General features: G+C 27.1%; 1 protein-coding gene across 1 annotated transcript in view; it reads left to right on the top strand.

Annotated features, from left to right (window-relative positions):
- LOC107454354 (Semaphorin 5c) overlaps positions 1–23,388 on the top strand; it is a 67,167-nt gene extending 43,779 nt beyond the window's left edge. The window contains exons 3-19 of the mRNA XM_016071526.4: positions 5,263–5,362; positions 5,819–5,927; positions 6,650–6,748; positions 7,969–8,182; positions 9,224–9,312; positions 10,275–10,474; positions 11,352–11,487; positions 11,649–11,761; positions 12,839–13,040; positions 13,994–14,070; positions 15,030–15,166; positions 15,601–15,768; positions 16,176–16,349; positions 17,555–17,929; positions 18,111–18,293; positions 19,232–19,387; positions 19,894–23,388. Of these exons, the coding sequence (XP_015927012.1) occupies positions 5,263–5,362; positions 5,819–5,927; positions 6,650–6,748; positions 7,969–8,182; positions 9,224–9,312; positions 10,275–10,474; positions 11,352–11,487; positions 11,649–11,761; positions 12,839–13,040; positions 13,994–14,070; positions 15,030–15,166; positions 15,601–15,768; positions 16,176–16,349; positions 17,555–17,929; positions 18,111–18,293; positions 19,232–19,387; positions 19,894–20,237 (2,876 nt within the window). The 3' untranslated portion in view covers positions 20,238–23,388. The remainder of the gene's footprint in view (positions 1–5,262; positions 5,363–5,818; positions 5,928–6,649; positions 6,749–7,968; positions 8,183–9,223; positions 9,313–10,274; positions 10,475–11,351; positions 11,488–11,648; positions 11,762–12,838; positions 13,041–13,993; positions 14,071–15,029; positions 15,167–15,600; positions 15,769–16,175; positions 16,350–17,554; positions 17,930–18,110; positions 18,294–19,231; positions 19,388–19,893) is intronic.
- The last annotated feature ends 1,027 nt before the right edge of the window (positions 23,389–24,415 follow it).

Here is a 24,415-nt window from a genome sequence, read left to right as displayed (position 1 = left end):
ACTTTCTTCTTTTGAAGGGTTGTAGAGAAAAATAATTACGACTCTTTTCTCCGCTAGCTCCTTTTTCTTAGATTTTTCTTTGAAACGTTAACAAGGATGAATGTGCAACGCCACACGATATACTCTGAAACACGAGTAAAGCTACTTCCTGTATGCATAATCACGAAAAGTCGAAAACTCCGTTCACTCACCCTTATATTCCTCTGTCGTTTTGTAATATCTTTTAAACGTTATTTCTTTATTTAACTTTTTTTTTTAATCGATGAGGAAACATCACTGTGAAATTTTCAAATTAATATATTTCTTATTTTTCCATAATTCGATAATAGTCCCTATGAGAGAATATTTTCCCAAAATTTTAAATAAAAATTCTCATAGTGTTAAAAAAGTCGATCGAAGTATTATGTATCATAGTAAGGAGCGATAGCTTACTAGTTGAGGCTCTGAGCTGTTAATGTGAATGACTGGCGTTCGATACCTGACTTCGGATTGAAGTGCACTCAGCTTCAGATCGATTGTTGTCCTGGTAACAGCTTCTTTGGGAAGTAAAAGCGGTCGGTGCGCATTGTTGACCTCATTGTTACGACCATGGCCATCGGTAACAAAATTGTGGATCCTTAACCTTCATAACTCTTGGCTCTGACGGATTGTTACCGGGATCTTTGCGTTATGAATCATCATATCATTCAAATTTGCTGCAACCTTAATGTGGTGCTAATTTGAACCACATTATGGTGCTTCTTAATTTAGATTGCATAATGCTATGATTGAACTTGAATAAAACATGGTCTCAGACCGTTACCAATAGCCCATTATGCAGCGATAGTAGTAAAAATAAAATACGTTTATTAAGTACCTTCCAACCTACTTGAATAAAGCATGGTTCAACTTAGCATCTTATTAGGGATGCCGCAGATTTCGTCTTTTGTAAAAAACGCTCAAAAGAAATGGTAGCAAAAATGTTTTATTGTTAGACTTCGTTCTGTAGAAACCAGATAATTCTGCCTACTATAAAAAATTAATAATATAAATATTAATATTTCGTTCTGAAGTCAAAAGCTGAAGTGGTGGATTAACAGTAACATATATTCACTTGAGATAAAAATGTATTTATTACCATTTTCTTCATGTAGGTGCTCTGCATATATGAACCACTTTTTGAGACTGCATATTAATGGATTAAGTGTCCTTAATCGTCAATCGGATACCCCCCTTTAAGCTTGATGCCTGGGGCCGTTACCCCTTCATCCCCTTTCTGCACGCCACTGACACACGTATAAGGCACTACAATTCCATCAATTTATGGGCTATTCACTTGGAACGTGATTACCAATGTAGTTTTCGTTACTTGTAAGACTTTTTCGAATTTCACTGTTAAGCATTGAATTCTAAAGAATTTTCCGTTCAATAAATCACTAATTTGTTGAAAAAATATGCAAAGTAGTATTTTATTGCTGTTAAAATCAGGGTTTGAAAAAACCCGGGGATTTTTGAAAAAACCCAACCCACCTGGGTTTTATTGAAAAAACCCGGGGAAAATTGGGTTTTATTTGAAAAAACCCGGGGAAAATTGGGTTTTTTCATTTAGTGCTCATAAATTTTACTGTGAAAATATTTTTATTTATTAAATAGAGTTGCATAAGTAAACACTAAAATTTCATCTGACTTTTACCTGTAATAAAATTAAACTGAAATAAATATTTAATGGTCTTCCATGTTTTTATAATACGATTAACAGAAAGTGAAATTAAAATTACGCATAATTATAAAGAGTATCAGTTATTTGCCCCTTTTTTTCAAATATTTAGATAAATATATGCATTTTTAGATACATTTTAACTTTATAGTTTCAAAAGACAAATTAATCTTAAAATACATACACTAAAAAGCATATATAAAAAGTTATAGCTTATTTTTAAAATCAGAAAATAAAACTTTAAATTTGTTTATTGTTGTTTAATGTATCACTTAATAGAAATTTTTTTTTGTTTGCTTTCATTATTTTTAAACATGATTAAAAGAAACAAAATAAATTGTATTCAAATGAAATCTTAAAAATAATATTTAAAAAATCTTAAAAGTAATATTTTAATTTTTAACTGTTTTTTAATTGTGATAAACTTTCTCCAAATAGTTAAAAATTGTCAGCAGATGTTAAGAGTTAACTTAAAAAAAAAGGTCCAATTTTTTCCTTTATTATTATTATCATACAACAGATTCAAAGGGTCTACATTTCTCTCTTAGATGGTGATACACTTTTACGAGTTTTGTAGCTTTATCTATTCCTAATCTATTTCGAAGTTTACTCTGCACCAAACCGAAACTTGAAAAGTGTCTTTCGATAGAGACAGAGGATGCTGGTGCTGAGTTCAAATAAAAAAGAATTGACAGAAATTTTGTGGAAGCTAGGAATTTTATTTATTTATTTATTTATTTATTTTTTTTTTTTTTGCCATAATTTTCCACTATTTTTTGCACTCAAGCATCATTGATTTTGGAAAGTATTCAGGATCGGAAATTTTGAATGCCATAACACGTGGCAGAAATTCTGGATGATGCTTAGAAAGACAGTTTTCTGCTAATTGGTCTTGTTCATCATTTAAAAATTGTCCCCTTGTTTCGGGATCCAGGACGCATATGCTAATAAATGATGTGGCTGAACAGCCTGATTGAATCTTTTTACAAAATGTTTATGGGGTTCTAATTCATCACACGATAGTAAGTTAATTCATATTTCAACAGCTTCTGAAATTGAAATGTTTTCTGATTGAAGCTTTTTTAAAGCTTAAGAAACAATTGATATCTGTTTTTCCCAATTGATAGTTTATTGGTAAAGCCCAACATTATTTAATATTTTTGACATATTATTATTAGATTCATTTTGATGTTCAAGAACAATCTCTTCATATTTATGGTAATTATTGGCAAAAGTTTTTACGTGCTCATAATATGAATTCCACCTAGTGTCATTGGGTCATCAAGCAGTTTTTTTCATTTGCCCATCCATGTGCTTGATGCACATTTCTAAAATATTTGTTAACTTCAACGATGTGTCCAATGATAGTATTAGGAGCTACTTCTTTTTGAATCAAATTTAAAAAAACCAATTTGTAAAAAAACACCAAGTGGGTTTTTTCAAAGTGGGCCCACTTGGGGAACCCTGGTTATATGTATTTTATATTAAGTTTAAATAACGCATTATCACTACCTATTTGAATCTTCTTTATTGTTAAGTGCATTATGTTTCATAATTTTTTAAATTAGGAATTATAAAATATAAATGCAGTAATATAAAAGGAACAAGTTTATTAATCTTTTTGTTTTCACACACATTTATTTACTATATTTATTAAACATATGGATATTACCTATTATAAAATTATAATCTGTAAATATTTATAATCAGTAAAAACTAAAATTTCATCTGACTTGAGTTAAATAAAAAACTGAAATAAATATTTAATGGTCTTACATGTTTTTATAATAAGGTTAATAGAAAGTGAAATTAAAACTACGAATAATTATAAAGAGTATCAGTTACTTGTCCCATTTGTTTTCAAATAATTAACCCTAGGAAAATGATTTCATTTTTAGATAAATAATTTTAAAAAGTTCTCTTATAAAAAGTTTTATTTTTTTTTTTTAAAGCCAGAAAATAAAACTGTTTAAATTTGTTAATGTATCACTTGGTAAAAAAAGAAAAAAAAATTTCTTTTCAATTTTTTTAAACATATGAATTAATAATAATAACCTGTTTATTAATATATAAAGCATGCAACTATATTTGAAAAATTGATCTTTTCAGAGTATATTATTTAAATTTTTATTTGATTTAATATCATTAAAATATTACTTTTTGAAAAAACCCACTTGAAGTTTTCAATAGTAGATACCTACTATAAAATTACATGAAGATTCCAGTTTCTTTTACTTTACTAATATTAAAAACTTAATCATATAAATCTTGACAAATTTATGCTGCACTATAAATTATATAAAAGTAAATGCAAAACAATAAGTTTTAGTAAAAAAAATTTTTTTTTGTTGAAAAAACCCACTTATCGTTCCAAGTGGGTTTTTTCAAGGTGGGCCCACCCAATAAAACCCGGGCGGGTTTTTTCAAAGTGGGCCCACTTGGCGAACCCTGGTTAAAATGGAGGAAATGTATCGATTAAATTTATATGCAATTTACTTGGAATTTTCACAGACTACTTATGTAGTTTTTGTTACTCGTAAGACTTTTTCGAACTTTGTATTGATTGACCATTGTTAAACATTACATTCTGAAACATTTTTAGTTCAGTATATTACTCATTTGTTTTAAAAAATATGCAAAGTTGTTGTTTTTTTGTTGTTAAAATGGTATCTATCTGTATCTTTCACGATTAAAAAAAATAATAAGTCGTATATTTATTTCAAGAAAGTGGGCACTTTAATAGAAAAATATATCTTGAATGTAAACTTTAAATAACTAATTTTAGTAACATTTAGTTGTTTAATATTTCACAACATTCTCATTAATTTTCTGCTCTACACCCCTTACTTTTTTGGTGTTCTTACAATTTATCTTCCAGTAAATCTTCCTGGAGTACAGTGAAAAGAGGGCGGAGTTTATCTTTGCCAGAGACAGGTTGGCATTAATTATCTTGTCATTTTAAGGAAGAAATGATAAGTTACTTTAGCTGCCCTTTTAAGAATTCTATATTCGCGATGAAGAACTATATATATAACTCCCTTTTCATTTTTCAAAACGTTTTGCTTCTTTCATATTAATAAATAAATATAAAAAAAAACACCGGTTTTAAAGATGGTATCCAATTGGTACCGTTTTTTTTTTTGTTATATTTTTCTAATTATTAGACGGTTCTTCTTATGAGGATGCTTTATAAGACAAATTCTGTTTTACATCATTTGGCATTTTAAAATTTTAAGTTAAGCAAAAGTGAATTCAGGCAAACCATGCAGTTTCAAATGCTGAAGCAATGTTTTCAGAAAAGGAAAATGTAAAATTATTTCAAAAGTACTTCCTCTTAATGCTAAATAACCCTGCCATAATTTATTCACATTTTGATATTTTGAAAACACATTTTCAACATTTGAAACTTCTTAGTTTAATTGAACTCACTTTTTTATTGTTTAAAATTTTAAATTACTTATGTTAATGAAAGAGAATTTGCACTGAAGGATTTCTCTCGCGATGTAGCGTCCTTTTTAACTGTTTTATGAGACTCTTATTTTAGCTATTCCTTTTTTCCTTTTTAGAGCTTGAAGATGTTGTCGACATTTTTACCAGACCCAACGTCGAATCTTACACTGAGCTTCTATTTGACAGTGAAAGATACCAGATGATTGTCGGCGCTAGGTAGGTGACACAGGCTTGTTTTGATAGATATTATACATTTTAAGTTTATCCTATTATTTTACATTACATTTAACAAAATCTTTTAAAACCTTATTTGTAACTAATTATATTAATAGTAAATGACTTCTTATTTGTTTAGTATGGTTGATGTATGGATGTGGGATTGTGTGGATATGTATGGATTATATATATAAAATTCAAAATAAAATGATCAGAAAACAACAGAACAGAATGTAGCATTAATACAATGTGCAAAAATTAAACAAATATTTATTTTATTTGCATATAACATTTTAATTATTTGATAAAAAAAATAGATATTTCATTAAAATTAGTTTAAGATTTTTATTGGAAATTTATCTATTTTTCCCTATTACCCATTTTACTGTTTAATTAGCTTTTTGCTATTAATTAAATCAATTAACTAAACAGTGCTTTCTTCTATCATTGATATAGAGATTATTTGTTTCGATTAAATTTGGAGAGTCTCAGGGTGTTAGAAGAAACAAACTGGCCTGCTACACCAGAAAAGCTGAAGATGTGCATGCAAAAAGGCCAAACTGAGGTAAACTCAAACAACTTTATACAAATCTTGTTATTTATAGTGATAACTATATTTTAAAAACAAAATACATATATGTTTAACATTTGTTATCATTATTTTTGGAAAATTTTGATTTGTTAAGTAGATTTATACTTTTTATTATAGTATTTATAATAAAATGTTTAAAAGATAACTGTTTAAATGCACAGTTATTTTCAAATAACTTAACAAAAATAAGTACAGTAAGGGTACTTATTTTTGTTAACACACAATTCTTTAAATATTATATTAATTTTGAAACTCTAAAGCAAACTAAAATTGTAACATTTGATGGATTTTGTCTATTCTTTAAATATTATATTAATTTAAAAGCTTTAAAGCAAACCAAAATTGTAAAATTTGATGGATTTTGTCAATTTTCATAAGTAATAATTTAGTGCAGATTTTTGTGTTTTAAAGTATTTGAATTTAAAAATTATTTTAAAGCAATATTAATCAGTTTCAAAATTTGTTTTTCCTTGTTCAAAATGTAAGTTTAATGATATGTGAATTGATTTATATAATACAAAGCCTGTTGTGTTTTGTGGCTTGCATTATAAAGTTTTTCTGCTGTGTTGGGTAACATTAATTTTTACACTTTTGAAAATATATGTTATAAATTTTAAAGATATATATGTTTATTTAACAGCATTTTATTTATTTATTTGTTTGTTTGCTTACCACATAATTATTTTATTTTTAAGGATGATTGTCATAATTACATTCGCGTTCTATTGATGCAAGGAAACAGAATATTTGTATGTGGAACAAATGCATTTTCACCTTTATGTTCATGGAGAGATGTAAGTTCTAACTTCCTGACTTTTATTTACTAGAAACTAAATTAAATTACATTTCATTATTTAAATTTGCTCTTACTTGTTTTCCCATTAGTCATTAAAAAATTCATTGTTTACATTCACTAATGAGTGAGAAGGAATATTAACCTTCTAAGTGTTAGTCCTGGCTTTATCCAAATTTTCAGGTGCTGGCTTTTCTGCATAGCAAAAAACTGGCTTCTCCGTTTTATTATATGAGAATATATTGTATAGCAGGAAACTTGTATAGGAAATTTATAATTTACTTTGAATATATACTAGCTTTAAAATGTAATGAAGTCTTTTTTAGGTACTCATTTACTTTCCCTGTTTTTTTTTACAATTTTGCAATAGATGTATATCTACCGAGAATTTAGATATTTTATGTGAAAATACATAATTTCAAATGCAGAATTTAAAAATTACTATTTTTAAACAAATTAAACACGTACTATTTTTTCTTTTATTGGTTAGAATTCAATATAATATCAAATAAAAAGATATTTAAGTTATTAACTCTAAACTTAATAATTAACTCTAAACTTAAAATTAAATTTTAAGGTTAGGAGTTAGAAATTATATTTATTACACTACATGTCAATGACTATAAAAATTAGGCATAGATAACAATGAATTATACTTTTAAAAAAATTCTACTTTCCAGGTCACTGTAACATATGAGAAACACTTCATTGCTAATTCTTTTTCACCTACATAAATAGTTTAAGATATAGAAAAACGGAGTTCAGATAAACCTAGGGTAAACCCTGAAGTTTCAAATGTAGAAAACGAAAAATTTCGAAGTATCGTTTTGTCAGTATTTGTTGCATTTGCAAACAAATAAAGGCAGAATTACATAAGATCATGAATAGGGGAAATAATCCTACTAAAATTAGTAATAATAATAACATTTTGGAAAAAAATTTAAGCATTTGAAACTGCATGGTTTACTCTAAGTGTATATAAACTCATTTTTCTCTAAACTGTAAATTTCAAATTAACAATAGAGGGGAAACAGAATTTGCCATGAAAAATTTCTTTAGCGTTATTGTGTCTTCTTAAAGAGTTTTGATGAATATAATTTTTCATCAGTTTTTCGAAGTTATTGTTTACTTATTGTTGACACTTAGATTATTCAATTTTAAATACTGCTGTTGACTGCCAAACAACACATTATATGTAAACAAAAATTTCTGCATCTATAGGTCAATTCCCTAAGTTCTGTCCATGGATGGGAGGATGGTGTTGCCAAATGTCCCAGAAATCCTCACGCAAATAGTACTGCTTTACTTACAACGGAAGGAGATTATTATATTGCTTCAGCTCTGGATTTTACATCTCAAACCCATGCCATCTATAGAATAATGGGAAATCAACCATACCTACGCACAGTGCAATATGATCTCAAGTGGTTGAATGGTAATTGGGATTTATCACATTTTTATCATCAATTAAAAATGAACTGAAATAAAATCATTTATTTTCCATGTTTTTCTTTTAAAGTAAAGGCAGTTATTTTGTAAAACATTGTTAATTTCTGTTTCATTTGAATTGAAATCAAATAACTTATTTTCAATGTTTTTCTTTTACTGAGCAGTTCTTATATAATGTAGTTCATTTCTCTAGCATTTAAAAATGTATGCTGAATTCTCGGATAGTGATGAAAGTTACAGTTTTTCTTTCTTAAATTTGTAATTTCACAAAATGAATTACTTGGCTAAAGTCATGCAATAGGATAAAAAAAAATTGCAAAAATTATCTCTTTCGATAAGCTAAGACTATGTAAAAGTGTGTTAAGGCTGTAAAATTTGTATATTTTATTCTTAAAATATAATTTACGATATGATAAAATGTAAAATGTAAAGCCGTAATAGCTCAGTGGTTAAGGCACTTAAGGTCATTGTGAAAAACAAAGGTTCATTCCTCAGCATCGGAATGAACCCCCCCCCCCAGTTTGTCTGAGAAGTAAAGGTAGCATGTGCACAATGCTACAATCGTTGCGTTGTTACATTCGTGCTATTGGTCACAATTCTGGGTCCTTAACCACCGGGATTCCCTGACTCACAAAAATGTGAGAATATGTTTTTTGGAGGTACAATGTACTTTTCTTATACTAACAAAAAGCTTTAAAAAAGAAAGAAGAAAAAAAACGAAGGTTTGTAATGTTTGTTTCTTTCTATAAATGCCTTTCTCTGCAATATTAAGAAATAAGTAAAATCAATATAATATCTAAATGTTACATATATCTTATATTGCTTTAAAAATAATGTTTGATAGATCAATTTCAATCTGTTACTAAAATTTATCTAAAAATAGCAACGCTTACAACACTGGTTAGGCATTATTATTGTTCCAAGTAATGTTTTAAAGAAAATTGATTTTGTTTTTATTACTTCAACTATGTTATAGAGTAAAGTTTAAACGGAAATTTTAAAAATTTTTATTCATTTTTTTTTTCAGAACCCAGTTTTATTGCTGCATATGAAATTGGAAATTTCACCTATTTTTTCTTCAGAGAAATTGCTGTTGAGTACATTAACTGTGGAAAGGTATCAATCTTTTATTATATTAAAAAGAAAAAACTATAAACAATCTTAAAGTTGTAATTTGATTGTATTTGTAGTATTAATTTTATCATCCATATTTGTATTTATTTAACTTTATTGTTATCAGTTTAAAAAGTTTTACTAATTTAACTTTCCCAATTCTTCAATAATTCTTAGATTGAAATTAATTTCTTAGGTTACTTTTTATTTTAGAATTTTTTTTCTTTGTAAAATTTCATTAAATTAGATCTATACCTGTAAAAACTTCTTATTACATTATTTTTGTGTGTTCCTCTTATCAGTATTTACTGCAATTTTTGCTACTATTTTTTTTTCTCAATAAGCAAAGCATTTAGTAGTTATATTTACTTTCAAGATTTTGCTTATACAGGACTTCTATTTCTTCTGTCTCTTATGTTTTCCCATGGAGAATTATATGAATGCCAGTCTACTATATGAAGTCACCAAAATTTTGTTCGTGAATATTTTTGACACCATTAAAATAATTAATATTTCTAATTTTTTTAAAATTTTATTTTATTCATTGTAATCTGTTTTATCAAATTAACTTACTAAACTATTTTCAAAACTTTTTTTTAAACTCTTGGAATATGAACAGTTGTTTTGACTAAGTTTTTTAAATACTTTAAAAAATTTCAATTAGGTATCATAAAATACATTTCCCCAAATAAAATGAAACAAAAAAAAATAATTTAAAATATTTAATAGTGACTTAATAAGTAAGCAATTGGAATTCATACAGTATTTTGAGAGATGGGAAAATTGTAATTGGTTGTTACTTACCTTCTGTATTCTCTGCAGGACAGTTAATTTGTACTATTTGTTTGCATACTTATATAATTTAAAAGCATTCCCTTCTGATGCGTGAAAATTACTCTTGCAGGAATTTTTTATTTAAAAATTATTGAAATTAGTTTTTAAAGTTTTTGATTTTTTTTCTTCAGGTTATATATTCCAGAGTAGGAAGAATGTGTAAAAACGATAAAGGTGGCCAGTTTATTCTGAAAGATAATTGGACAACATTTCTTAAGGCCCGTTTAAATTGCTCTATCCCTGGACCATATCCTTTCTATTACAATGAAATTCAAAGTATTCACTTTGATGAAAGTCACCAAATCATGTATGCAACATTTACAACACCAGAGTAAGTTGATTTAACTCTTACATATCTAATCCAACTTTCTCATTACTTCTAGCATTGCTAATTCCTATGTTTTCTGTATTATGAGTTGCCCCCCAAAAAAAATTTTGACTTTTGAATTTGAAAATTTAAAATAAGCGAATATATGAATGTAAATATCAATTTTTTATGCATATCTTTTTTTCCCTTCTTTTTTAAGAAATTAAGTTTGCATGATATATTTTTTGATTTATTCCTTAATGAGAATAATGATGATTGATTTTCTCAGAAAGATTTAGTGCACGCTCTCATAAAATTTTCTGCAGTATGACATGAGACTTATTAATTTTTTATTATTATTTTTTTTTATTTTCGAAAAGGATCTTTTATCTAATGAAATCTTTTTAAATTAAGTTGTTTTGTCTTCTTGAAATTATATTTAATTATTGTGATTACTGTTATTTTGGAAACTAATTGCATATTCATAGTATACTCAAAGGGTTTTCCTTAAGTAAACAGAGCATTCTTAGATTATAAAAAACAGAGCTTCCATAACCCCAAAATAAAGTAATATTTCTTTCTTGTCTTCTTCTCCCCCCCCACCCCTCCGCGCTCAAACTTAGCTTGTAACACTTCTTGATTTATTTATCTAATGTATGTGATTGTTGGTAGCTGTATACTAGATTTCAGCTCTGGCGCCATAAAATTCTGAATTTAGTACAATTCAAATATTTGACTTTTTAAAAGACTGAGTTGTTATTTTCTATTAGAGATATGTTGAGTAAATAATTTATTTTATTTCATTACCTCAAATTCTTATTAATATTAAAGTCATATTATAAGAGTGATGTTACCCGTTTTTGTCAATAAAATTAACTATGTATATTTAACCATTTTACAGAAACAGTATTTATGGAAGTGCGATTTGTGCTTTCAATCTCTCGGCTTTGCATAAAGCTTTCAGTGGGCCTTTGAAATATCAAAGCACACCCAAATCATCATGGGAAAAACAAAGTGTTACTCATAACCATTTCCAGGTATGTAAAAATCAGATGTTTCTTGTATTCTTCATTTATAAAATGTTAATTTTGTTTGTTTCATTTTGAAATAAACTGTAATTAATAATAATGGCAATTATTTTTTTTACAAAATTAATAAATAATAGCTTTAAAAAGAATGTATATGCTTGCTTATCTAGTGTCAAAGTCCTGGAAGTGCAAACCATTTATTAGACTCTGAAAAATACCAGTTAGCTGATGATGCTGTCCAACCAATACATTCAAGACCTATCTATACAAAAGAACTTGAAAGGTAACTAACTGTAACTACCTTACCTTCTTCATTTAATATAATCAATAAAAATATCAAAATGAAATTTTCTTTAATTAGCAACTATTTTAGTTTTTGAAATTCACAGTAAGTTTATTTCAATAAACAATGTGCTATTGTTTGGAGAAAATATTATATTTTCTGCCAAAATAGTTGGATGGTAATATACATCTCGCTACCACTTGATCCGTTTTATCGAAATAAACTACTAAGAAGAATTTCGTCACACTCTGGCGTGGAATCAGCAGTGAAGGTGAGAACAAATGAGTGCATATTACATAAAGTCTTCAAGTTTTCTAATCAGTTAATCGTCCAACTGTTACTTCATTGAATGACAATTTAAGTAAAGTTATGCATTTTATACCCAGAGAATAGTGTTCTTTCATTTATTTCTCATAATGTAAAAAAAAAAAAAATACTGGTTCTAAATACCATAGGCTTTGAGCAAGAGTAGTGAATTTCTATTTGCTTTAATACCCAAAATTTTGTGACTTTTAATTGATTTTAACTCTTACATTAGAATTTTTTTGCAATTTTCTGTGTTGTATTTCAGCTTTGTCATGGTTAATATTATAAATTTGACTTAGTGCATATCCTCCAGCACTGTCAATATTCAAAATAAAACATTCTACATTGCAAATACTATTCAATTGAACTTTTTTAAAAGAGAATCCAACAGATTGCCTCTAAAAACTAGTTTCTAAGAACTATATTTAATTTTCTTAGTTTTCTAGCTTGGTAATTTCAAAATGTTTAGTTTAAGTTGTTCTATAATGACAAGATCTTCACCCTCGAATTTAGCTCTTGATTAAATCCTATTTTGCTTCTTTTTTTTTAATTTTTAGTGCACATAATAGAAAAATGAAATAAATATATATATATTTTTTGTAAATGACATATTTTTCAAATCTATTTCTTTTGTTTTTCAGTACAAGTAAAAAATGTTAATACTTCAGTCATTATGATTACTATTATTGTATTGTTTTATCATTATCATCACTTTTGCTGCAGTTCCATTATCCGCTTTTCTTTGTAGTTGAACTCTCTTTTGCTTTTCAGATTCACCTTTATTGTTGTTGATATAGTCCAAACAAAATATCACGATGAAATTCATGTCATTTATGTTGCCACTCTGGAAGGAGAATTAAAAAAGCTTATTAGAATGCCCAATAGCTCTGAAAGTTGCCTTATTGAGAAAATGCAACTTTTCCCTGAAGGTAGAAGACAGAAAATAAAAGTTATGAAGCTTCTAAAAGATACTGTAAGTTACAATAAAGTCCTTCATCACTTAAATACTCATAATAAAATACTATGAACTAAAAACTTTCTGAAATATTAAATGGTTAAGATAATAGTTTTTTTTTAAAAAAGATAATATAGTGTAAATGTTTTTTTGTTCTTTTTTAAAAGAATCTTCTTTTTCAGACAATACTGATCAAGTATGAGATTTATTCTTTGAATCTCGATTTTCCTCTTTTATTATCACTTTATTTTTTTCTAATTTTTTAATCATTCCCCCCCTTTTTTTGTTGCTATGTTTCGAATCGCATTGAAAAATAACTACATTGATGAAATTTTTTATCGTAAACTTTTGAAAATGCATAAAAATTAATCAAACAAAATTTCAAATCCATTAGTTGAGTAGAATTGAGGTCATATGTTGACAAATTATATTTTCCGTTTTGGTCTATTATATTAGGGGATCAGTCACTGATTAATTACTATAAAGTAATTTTCATCAATCAAACTATAGTCAGCTTTGCTATTAGAGTCTTTTATATTTGCACCAATAATTTTAATGCTGTACTATCTTATCAATCTTATTTCTAAAAAACTTTGTTTTCAAGATACCATTATTCCAACACTGATGCTTCAAAACAGACAATCTCTGTGCCTAAACAGACTCTATCCTCAGTGTTTGTTAAGTCAGACACTGAGAAATTACTTACTGTTAAGAATTAAATTACTTACTGTAAATTGTTAGCTAATGCTGCACACATCTTCTGAATTGTTTTTTACATCACATTCTTTTTTTTTTTTAAATTTATTTCACATTACATATTTTTTCTCTTCTGCAATTTCATGCCTGGGTAACTACTAAAAATTTTGTCATTATACATCTAAACTGATATAAATGATTTCTATTTCATAACTGGTTTAACTAGTTTTTGCCTATTCTTACTTTTCTTAACTTCATTATTATTTTATATTTAGAATTCCATTTACATAGGAACAGATGAGACTGTTATCAGAATCCCAATGCAGAGGTGTGAGCGATTCAGATCTAAATAGTAAGTAGTGTTGTGATGAATCTTTTACCACTTAAAATCCTTCAGGAAAATTCTAAGCTAAATAATAATGGGCGTCGCAGGTATCCAATTTTTAAGGGGGACGAAATTAAACTACATAGTCAAACTAGTTCTCTAAATTTCACTCAGAACAGAAAAAGTTTCTGAAATCTGCTAAGCATCTGTAAAAAGATTTAACTGGTTTTTACCTTTAATAAGTTAAAATCGATAACGATTGATGAACATTTCCCCTATTTGTATGAAATATTGAGAGGGACATATAGAGAACTTTAATTATAGAGGTGAACATACACCCATTATCTCCCTCAAATGACGCCCATGTAAATGTATATCTGCAAACTCTACTGGATTTTGCCAGTTTCTTCTGGTCTACTGGTTTAATAAAAATTCTCCCGCTTTTTGAACATTTTAGAAAATTCCCTAAAATTGAGTAAGTTTCCTTAAAAAATTCCTGTTGAAGTAGAATTTTATCCGGGTTATTGCTGGCTTGAATATTTAAATAAGTGTCACTAATACATAATAAAGTGAGCCTCATTTATAAAATTCAGTTAACTATCTTTGATGAATTTAACGCCTATTACTATTCAAAATTATGAATAAACATAATACATAAATAATATTTCAACATCATTCAATGTGAAATCATAACTAGAAAATATTGCAGTTTTTTTATTTTGATGACTATAAAAATCCCTAAAATTCCCTATGTGTAAAATATTTAGTATATTTTGCAACAATTATCTTAAAATTTATATTATTTCGTAAAATCTACTGTTTTTTTTCCTATCTGTGTTAGCGGCAATGTAAATGATGCTTTACAGAAAGGGCTTTCTTAAAGTATATTTCAGTTGTTTTATTATTTTCTTGTAAATTTAAATACTAGTATTATTCATTTGTATTGTGTTAAATTTTATTTTTATACAACAAAATTGTAATTGCAGTGATTGTATGAGCTCATTGGATCCATATTGTGGCTGGAACGATTATTCAATGGCTTGTGCAACCGCTCCAAATCGTAATCCACTAACCACTTTTTGGGAGCAAAAACCAATACGATGTCCAAAACCTAATGCTCCTGGTAAGTTATTACTTTATAATTAATTTTTATTCCAAGATATGATTTATTCAATGAAAAAATTTTTTTGGATTAGTTTTAAAATGTGTTCTTATTGTTTCCTCTAAAATGTTGAGTAACAAATTTACCTTAATTTACAGTAAGTGCATTGAACAAGAAATTTTTTTTTAATTCCAGACTGATATTGCCATGTTTAGTAAATAAAAAGTGAGTGAAATTACCCATAATAATGCATAACTCTGTAAAATACAAAGCCTCCCGTTTAAAGGTTAGCGTTATGAAAATCTGTTGTGTTAGACAATAATTTAATCTGTCATGTCAATAATGCAGTTTTTATTAGAAAAAAGATGTGTTGTAAACATGTTTTTAATATTTCTTTTCATTTTTTTTCAACTTAATGAATTATAAAGTATTAATTTATTCTTTTTTTTTAATAGTGGATGGTGGCTGGGGAAAATGGTCTTCTTGGTTGCCTTGTTCTAATTTAAAAAGAGGATCTTTTGATGAAGGCTGTCTTTGTCAAAAAAGAATGTGTAATAAACCTGCACCAGCAAATGGTGGAAGTCCATGTGAAGGAGTTGAAATACAAGTTACAAATTGCACTGGTATGTGTATAAAATATGACGTGATTTGACATTGCTTTTTTTGTATTTAAGTTTTATTTTTCCATAATATATTATTAAGAATAATCCAGACCAATAGAAAAACATAATGTTTGTGGCATAGATATGCAATCTTGCTATCTTCTAAAAATATTTTTTTCAGAATAAGATTTTTTAGTCCAATTTATGTATATATTTTTAAAAAAGAATTAATAATTCTCAAATTTTTTGTTAATAAATGAATTTTTTTTATTTATTACGTAGTAAAATAGAATTTCACTCTATCTCCTTTAAAAACATCTACATATATTACAATTTTCCATAAATATTTAATTTATTGAAGGGAAGTATCAAAATAATAAGTTATAAATATTAAAATTACTAATAAGTATTAATAATTATTATTTTAGTTCATGGTCAATGGACTGAATGGTCTGCATGGTCAGCTTGTTCTCAAAGTTGTGGCACTGCTGTTAAAGTACGTCGTAGAACATGCGGTAATCCTGCCCCACAGCATGGTGGTCATAATTGTATTGGACCTGATACTGATGAAATGTTCTGTTCCACTAATCAACCTTGTCCAGGTATATAACATTAAGTTTTCAAAACAATGAGAGTTAATTCCATTACAGTACAATTTTATACTATCCACCATATTTTCTATGTCATTTTATATTTGAGTATAATTTGCCATCAGTAAGAAGATTTAAAAATTTACTGTAAAGTATGAGAAACATTAAGTTTCACATATTTAATTGCATAACTATTTACACGTAGCTAGAATGAGCTTGGAATGTAGTGAAGCTATTATTCATTTAGCAATATATTCATATTATACATTCATAGTTTAAGATTGAGGGCATATTAATAAAGTGGAGAACATGTATAAATATTTTTTTGTTTTTCATATAGAAGTTTATAATGAGATTTCTATTGTTTTCATCATGTTCGAAGGAGGGAAAAATCTCAACAATTCTTTTTTAATAAATTGAGAATACTGCATTACCTGCAACTTTTTGTTCTTTAATTTTTATTTTACTGACCTTGAAGTATATGGGTAACATAAAAAAAATTTACAAAAGGAAAAAACAAGTGAATTTACCTAATTTTATTATTATTCACACATTAGCAGTTATATTGTAAAAACTTCCTTTAAAAATTTCTTAAGAGTTTTTTCTTCTTCTTGTTATGGATCTAGATATATAAATAATCCATTGTGATATATTTTATACATGCTGGGCAAAATGAATAAATTTCAGGCATAAAATTTTTTTTGCAATCTTTACATATTTGAATGTTATTATAGTTGATGGGACATGTTTTCTTTTATTTACTTATTTTCATAATATAATATACAGTAGGGGACCATTGCTATTCTGGATAACTGATTTTTCCGGTTTTCTGAATCACTACAAAAAGCCGTTTTTTTAATTGTTAAGCCCAACAAAAAAAAAAAAAAAATTGGAAATAATCTTAAAAAGAAGAAAAAACGACGAAGTAATACACTAATGATTATATCCAAAATGATGGTAAGATAAACATCTTTCAAAAAAGAAAGAAAAATCCTAAAATCTTATGAGAAAAAATAAATTTTTTTTTTTTTAAATGGTGGGAAAATTTATAGAATTCCGTTCCGGTTTTCTGATTTCCGGATAATGGGTTCTGTACTGTACTTGCTAAAATCCTCACACTCTTTTATAACAATTTTAATTTTAGATACATAACTATTACATATTTATGCCATGTCTGAATACTTATAATTTAGTATTTAAACACTTTATATTTTCAGCATTTTCAAGATTACCTTTAGATGGTCATTGGTCTGAATGGACATCTTGGAGCGAATGCAGTGCATTTTGTGGTAGCGGCATCCAAACAAGGGAAAGACGCTGCAATGATCCTGCTCCCCAATATGGAGGAAAAGAATGCATAGGCTGCCCTCAAGACTTTAGAATCTGCAATAACCATATGTGCCCAGAACATCGAAAATCTTCACCCTGGTCACCCTGGCTTTTGGTGAATACTACAAAAGATGGTTACTTCCAACAAAGATATCGATCAACGTGTCGTGCCAATGTGCCAGACATTAATGACATCAGAATGGGGCATTTAAAGAAAGAAGAAAGATTTTGTCTTGAAGGAAGCAACAGCTGTTTAGATTCGGGTATGCCCAGACTTTTGAAATGTTTTGTTTATTTGGCAGCTAATTAGTTACTAACTCAAATCAATCGTAAATTATAATGGTTTTGATTTGCTAAGATGTGTTAATGGCCCCTCAAATATCTCCCAGATAGCAGACAACCTTACAGGCAAACATTTACAGTTATATTTTGTTCTATTTTTAGCATTTATCAACATTGATGGTGGTTGGTCAGAATGGGGGACATGGTCTATCTGCTCTGTGACTTGTGGATCTGGAGTACAATACAGAGAAAGAACTTGTGACAATCCTTCTGTATCTGGTAATGGTGCTGACTGTAAAGGCCCATCAAGATCAGAAAAGAAATGTGAAAATCCAGCTTGTGATGGTATTATATAATTATAATTTTTATAAATTTTGAAAAAATAAATTAGAAAAAGGGTTAATGTGTCAATAAATCAGAGATTATTTAAGCAATAAAAGCACAGAGAAAATTTATATCACATTTCATCAAATTAATTTAAAAATAGTGCTGTATTGGTTTGCATATGGTTTGAAATTAATGATACACCAATGATACAACATTAGAAATTGTCCAGAAGATTGATTTTTGGGGGGAAACGCTATGATTTCCATCAACAATAGAGTAGATTCTGTATAATGTGCTGTTTGATACAAAATTTCAGTTTAAAAGAAAAGAAAAAAAACGTAACTTATAAAAGTATTAGTTGATATGTGTACTTAGTTGCTAACTTTTTATCATTGATATTTTTTATCATTTATTGATATTTTTTATCATTTATTGATATTTTTTATCATTTATTTATATTTTTTATCATTTATTGATTTTTCTTATCATTTATTTTAAAAGTAATTTCTTTTAATGTACTAATGTAAAATTTTTACAGAATTGTTTTAAGCTAATATTATTATTAAGAAATTTTTGTGAGAATGCAAAATGCAACAATTTTATTTTAAATTAGCTTACTTTTCGATGTAATTTAGAAAACTCTGATATTTTGACTCATACTTCTGCTATTGCCTGTAAATTATGAAACTCTTCTGTGTTAACCCTCTTACAATCTTGCACATAAAAAGTCATACTGCAATTTGCACTTATTTTGAAATTGCAAACTAGTTTTCCTTGTTTTATTAGATAAAAAAATTTGTGCTTAACTAAGCAAATTTACCTGAAATTTTTCCTTCTTCTAAAGTATCACAAGTTTAAACATATGTCATTGTGTAATTTTAGTTATTTAAATTTTGCATTGAATTTTAACTTAACTAAATAATTAATTTAAATTTTTTTTCTTCTTTGTATTATAGTTTCTGAAGGTTGGGATGAATGGACTGTTTGGTCACTTTGTGATTACCAAAATATGCAACACAGACAACGTAGATGTAATGCAGATGTCCCAAGCTCAAAGTTCTGCTCTGGACCTAGTCGTGAGTTGCGTCTTTGTGTGGACACAGCTTACAGTGGTAAGTGGCCTTATTTTCCATTAAAATTAGGAGAGCTTAATAGATTTCGTATTAACACATGCAATAAAATTTCCTACTTAAAAAATGTTAAAGTTTAAAAGTTACTTCTTTGTGAAAGTTCATAGGTGGGTGGGATTTTCAAAATTTTATTTACTGTGAAGAGTTGGCTATAAACTTGATCATCTGTTTTTATAAATAACAGAAATAAAGATTTCTGTGTTTATAACTACAAATAAACTTGATGAGAAATAGTCGCATGAATGCATAATGCAAAAGAGAAAATAGATCCCTAGTGTAAGCATCTCTTATTGATCCCACTTTTACCTGTACTTTTACCCACATTTATGCGAACAAATTCTTTTGATTGGTTATCAGCAGATAACTACAAAAGTTTTACACGGGAAAATAGCTTCTGATTGAGATTTAAAAATTAAGTTGGGGACACATATATCACTGTCTTATATAGGGTTGAGGAATAAATTATAAAATTTTTTATTTTATTTTAGTGAGCAATCAAGCTGAGGAAGCTCAGAGTACCGAGGAGGATGGAGTTCACATGGAGCATGTTATTTTAGCTTTGTTCTGTGGAATCCTTGTTGGGCTTGCATCTGGAGCTATTGGAATGTATCTTTTCAAGCAGAAAAAAATTCATGATCTACCTCATCTCACACCAAGAACTGCTGATGCTAACCTTTACATGTCAAATACAGAGTGGAAAGCAACGAGACCCCTTAATGATTCGACTTTAAAAACGCCCCAAAAAGAAGCCACAATCAAAAGAAACTGCAATGGGACTTTGACGAGGAACTTAAGAACTCCTTTATATTCAGAAGAAAGTTTTCGTACCTGAGTTACTGTAGCTTATGAGGGTTTTTTCAAAGACTGAACGTAGCATGAGACTTTGAAACTACTAAATGCCAGGTCGAAGGCAAGGCTAGTCGCATTTTCGAGTCAATTTCGTGTGATCTGAAGATGTGCCATTCGGTTCAAAGAATCCAGTTTACTTGTTATTTTTGTTTTTGTTTGTTGAAAGTGAAGACTTTATAAGACTGTTTTTCTGTTATTTTACCCCAACATCACATGTTTCTTTTTTAATTAAAGGAATTTTCAATCTCCCACTGTTTTTCCAAAACAGAAGTTGATCTTTTGTTAGTGCAGCTGAATGGGATGGACTATATGAGTATAGCTCAACTAGCAATTTTCATTGTGTCTGAAAAAATGTTTTCATAATGGGCCTATTCATTATTTTATCACCTTGTGTTGGATGATTATTATTTGAATGAGTGGAACAAATTTATTTTTAAATATGTCTGAGAAGCTATTTTGCTTCTATTCTATATTGTCTCATAGAAGTTTTCATGTGAAAAAATATCATATCTTATCTTTTCCTTCATATCATCATCTCAGTATGTAATTACTCTGTATAGAGACTATTTAATGAGATAGATAATTTTGAGGGTTTCATCTTTGGATCCCTAGTGATTTAAATTAGGTGTTATGTTGAAGATATGGAAGAATTATGATATGAGTGCCTCAGCCAGAGTAGATTGAGTTTGAAATAAGTTGTACCCACACAAAAAATTTTAGAACAAAAATAAGAAACTTTGAAAATACCAATGAAAAATTTTATTTATTTTTTATTTTCCTTTCGAGGAAACTTATAATTTAATTATATTTTTATTATCTTCACTCATTTGTGCTATAAGTCAACTAATAGGGAAACACATGTTATTTAACATCCTCATTTCCATAGAAGTTTATTGTTTTCATTCCCATTTCTTATGTACATACATTGAACCATTGTTATCTTGTAAATATCATTCTGCATAAAGAAAGTTACAAATTCCCTGTTTAATGAAAATCTTGTCACTGTCTTGTTTAGTGTGTGCATGACTTTTTTTTTGCCAAAATTGTATTTCCATACAGTGATATGTAAATAGCTTACCACTGATTGTACACAACAATAAAAAAATTATTAAATTTTTTTTTATTCGCTTAATCAAGAGCAGTAAATAAGCATTTTCTTATTACTGTAAAAAGGAAGCATCATTTGTTAAAAGGAAGGAAGGTCCTTGGAAATAAATTATTTCAAGACGTTGAATAAATTAGAAAATTTATTTTCACGATTATTATATTTTTATTTCAAAAATTTATATTACAAAGAACGGCTTGTTTCAAGTCGATGTCTTAAAATCAAAGAAAATTAAGTTTTTGTGATATACATATTATGGAACAAGCTTATTTGAAAAAAAAATTAAAAACTTTAAAATGGTTATTGTCATTTGTTGGTTATAAAAAGAGAAAAAATACTAATAGCAAAAAATACTTTTTATAACAGTGTGTGTTTTTATTGCAATGTATATTACCTTTAAACATGAAAAGTTAGTAAAATATTTTTAAATATTAGTACTACATTCATGATTCATGGTAGTTTACGCAAACATTTATTCATTTGCAATATCATATAAATAGTTTTTTTAGAGCTTACTTTACCATCCTTATCTTTACATTATTAAAGTTTATCTATGAAGCTGTGTATTTATGTGATTATATTTGCTCAAGTTGTTTTAATTTTTGTAAAAAGAAAAAAGCAGCATATTCATAATTTCTGTGAAAAGTAAAGTTATTCTTTTAATACATGTTTAAACAGGGTTTTCATAGTCATTCTTAAATTAATAATCTTTTACTCATTTTACATGAAAAACCGTTATTTACATTTTTGAAAACAATATTTAAATATTGATCTGATAATTTAAAAGTCAACCTTTATTTTTAGTATTATTACTGCTATTTAAATTATGTTGTTGTCATGCTATGTTAATCTTTATGAAGTTATAATTTTTGAATAATATTTTCTTCTTCTTTTTATTAGTATTCTTTTGAAAGTTAAGTATATTTTCTTTATTTGCTTTCTTAGCTTTATGCATAAAAGTACTTACCAAATTAAAGAATTAATGTCTTAAAATATTCATCAATCATAGTAAGACTTATATGTCATTCCTCATGGTCCATGTTAACATTAAATGTACAAATAGTTCAAGAATTTTTTTTTAAAAAACTTCTATTTTTACTCTGAATACACAGATTTACTAACCTTAATAAAAATAACCCCCTCCACTTCTATGCTTTGATATTTGCCAGAAATTTAAAATGTTTTCTCACTACATTTCAAATTTCTTATTCAAAAAATTAAAAATCTTAAAGTTATCAACAAACAACATGAAATCAATTAATATGTTTTATTATCTAAATCTCTTATTATTTAAATGTAAATAAAGAGTATAAACAATTGAAATTAATTCAATTTAAATTATGTTGCAAATCTTTAAACTAAATAGAATGTCTCTAATTTAAAATTTGATATAATTCCATAACACGTGTGAATAATTACGAAAAAAAAATAAAGCATTCTGCATTTAACTTTAAAAAAAAGCTGATTTTTTTTAAAAATAAAAAAAAAATGGTAAGGCGTTTTGCTTGTTGACTTAATTAAAATAATACATAGTTTTTTTTAAATTAAAATACTTCATATTTTATGCAAGGAAAATATGCTGTTGCAATTTTACATTTATTAATTTTTTTCAGTATTTGATAAAAATTTGATTTCGTTTTTATTAAATAGTTTGACATTTTTTTGTATTTTTTAAATGTAAATTTTATTAAAACATTTTAAACAAGTCTTTTTTATATCTTGAAAACACATAAAAATGCAGTATATATTTAAATAAAATAAACACAATTACAAGCTTTAGTTCTTGCTATTACCTTTCATACTTTAGTTCTTTTTTCATATTTCTTTGTCAAATTCAGCATAAATAATAAAAATTGAATTATTTTATTATTGTTGTTTTAAAACAGAGGATTTGATTTTTAACAAACTTTTAAAATGTTACTTCTTAATGTTTATAACTTTGTTGAAGCCAAATGTGCCTTTCATTTTTATTTTGAACAAATGTATATTTGTATATTTTATGTTTTTAATAAAACTGTTTAATTGACAATGAGTTCTGAGTTATTGAAAAAAAGATTGCTTATTTTTTCCGTAAGGGATCGGGCAAATCAAATAACTAAAAGTTTTAAGATATTGATTTTTTAAATATACATTTATAAATTTAAGTTTGAAACAATAGTTGGCTTTTTTAATGATAATACAACAATTGAAAATTATTTTCTGATTTTCAACTAATTTATACAAAAAAAATTTCTAAAACAGTATTAATCTTCTAGGAATCTTAAAACAATTGCATTTTCTGATCTACTTTTTTGTTTAAAAAAAAGAAACACGAGGCATTAAAATAACCTATAACTAATAGTTTTCTTTTTTCCGCATCAAATTTAAACAAGCAATCAAATTTTCTTGTTAACAGGCAATTAAAAATCATGTTTTAACAAATTACTCCTAATGCATATTGAATAATAACTGAGTAACATTCAGAGTTAAAAAAAAAACATTGAAAGAAAAGTATCCAAGATAATTTATAAACTTATTTACGTTTATGAATTATTTTGCTTTATAATTATATTATTATTTATGAATTTTTCAAAGGCTCGCATGAAATGATACTTTTTTTTCGAATAATATGCTATTTTCTTTATTATTGTGAGTTTACGACAGTTACTCATGACTAATAGGCCAAGTTAAGCCTATCTTTAGCCAGCGCCATTTATTCTGAAAATGGCTCTTAACGTCAACATTTTCTCAGTTTTGGGAAAATGAAAAAGCATTTAGGGTCTAATTTTTTAATATTTAAAAACTTACATCAATGCTGCATTATCTGGGTTCATAAAAATTTGCAAAAAAAGAATAAGGCATTGATTTTTTTAATTTTCATTTGGGTGGAAAAATAATTGACGATTTTAAAAAAAGTTTAGTGATTTAAAAAATATTTAAATTATTTGTCTGTTTAAAAGTTCAGATAATTCTTCACGGCATATATAGTCTAAAAGGGTCGCATTCATTTCATCGACAATCACTTCATCGACACACCATTTCATCGACATCACTTCATCGACAGGCCGTTTCATCGA

Source organism: Parasteatoda tepidariorum, chromosome 3 (assembly GCF_043381705.1).
Source record: "Parasteatoda tepidariorum isolate YZ-2023 chromosome 3, CAS_Ptep_4.0, whole genome shotgun sequence".
Taxonomy (NCBI): Eukaryota; Metazoa; Arthropoda; class Arachnida; order Araneae; family Theridiidae; genus Parasteatoda; species Parasteatoda tepidariorum.
Note: the sequence above shows the minus strand (reverse complement) of the source record. Positions and strands in the feature narration are given on the sequence as shown.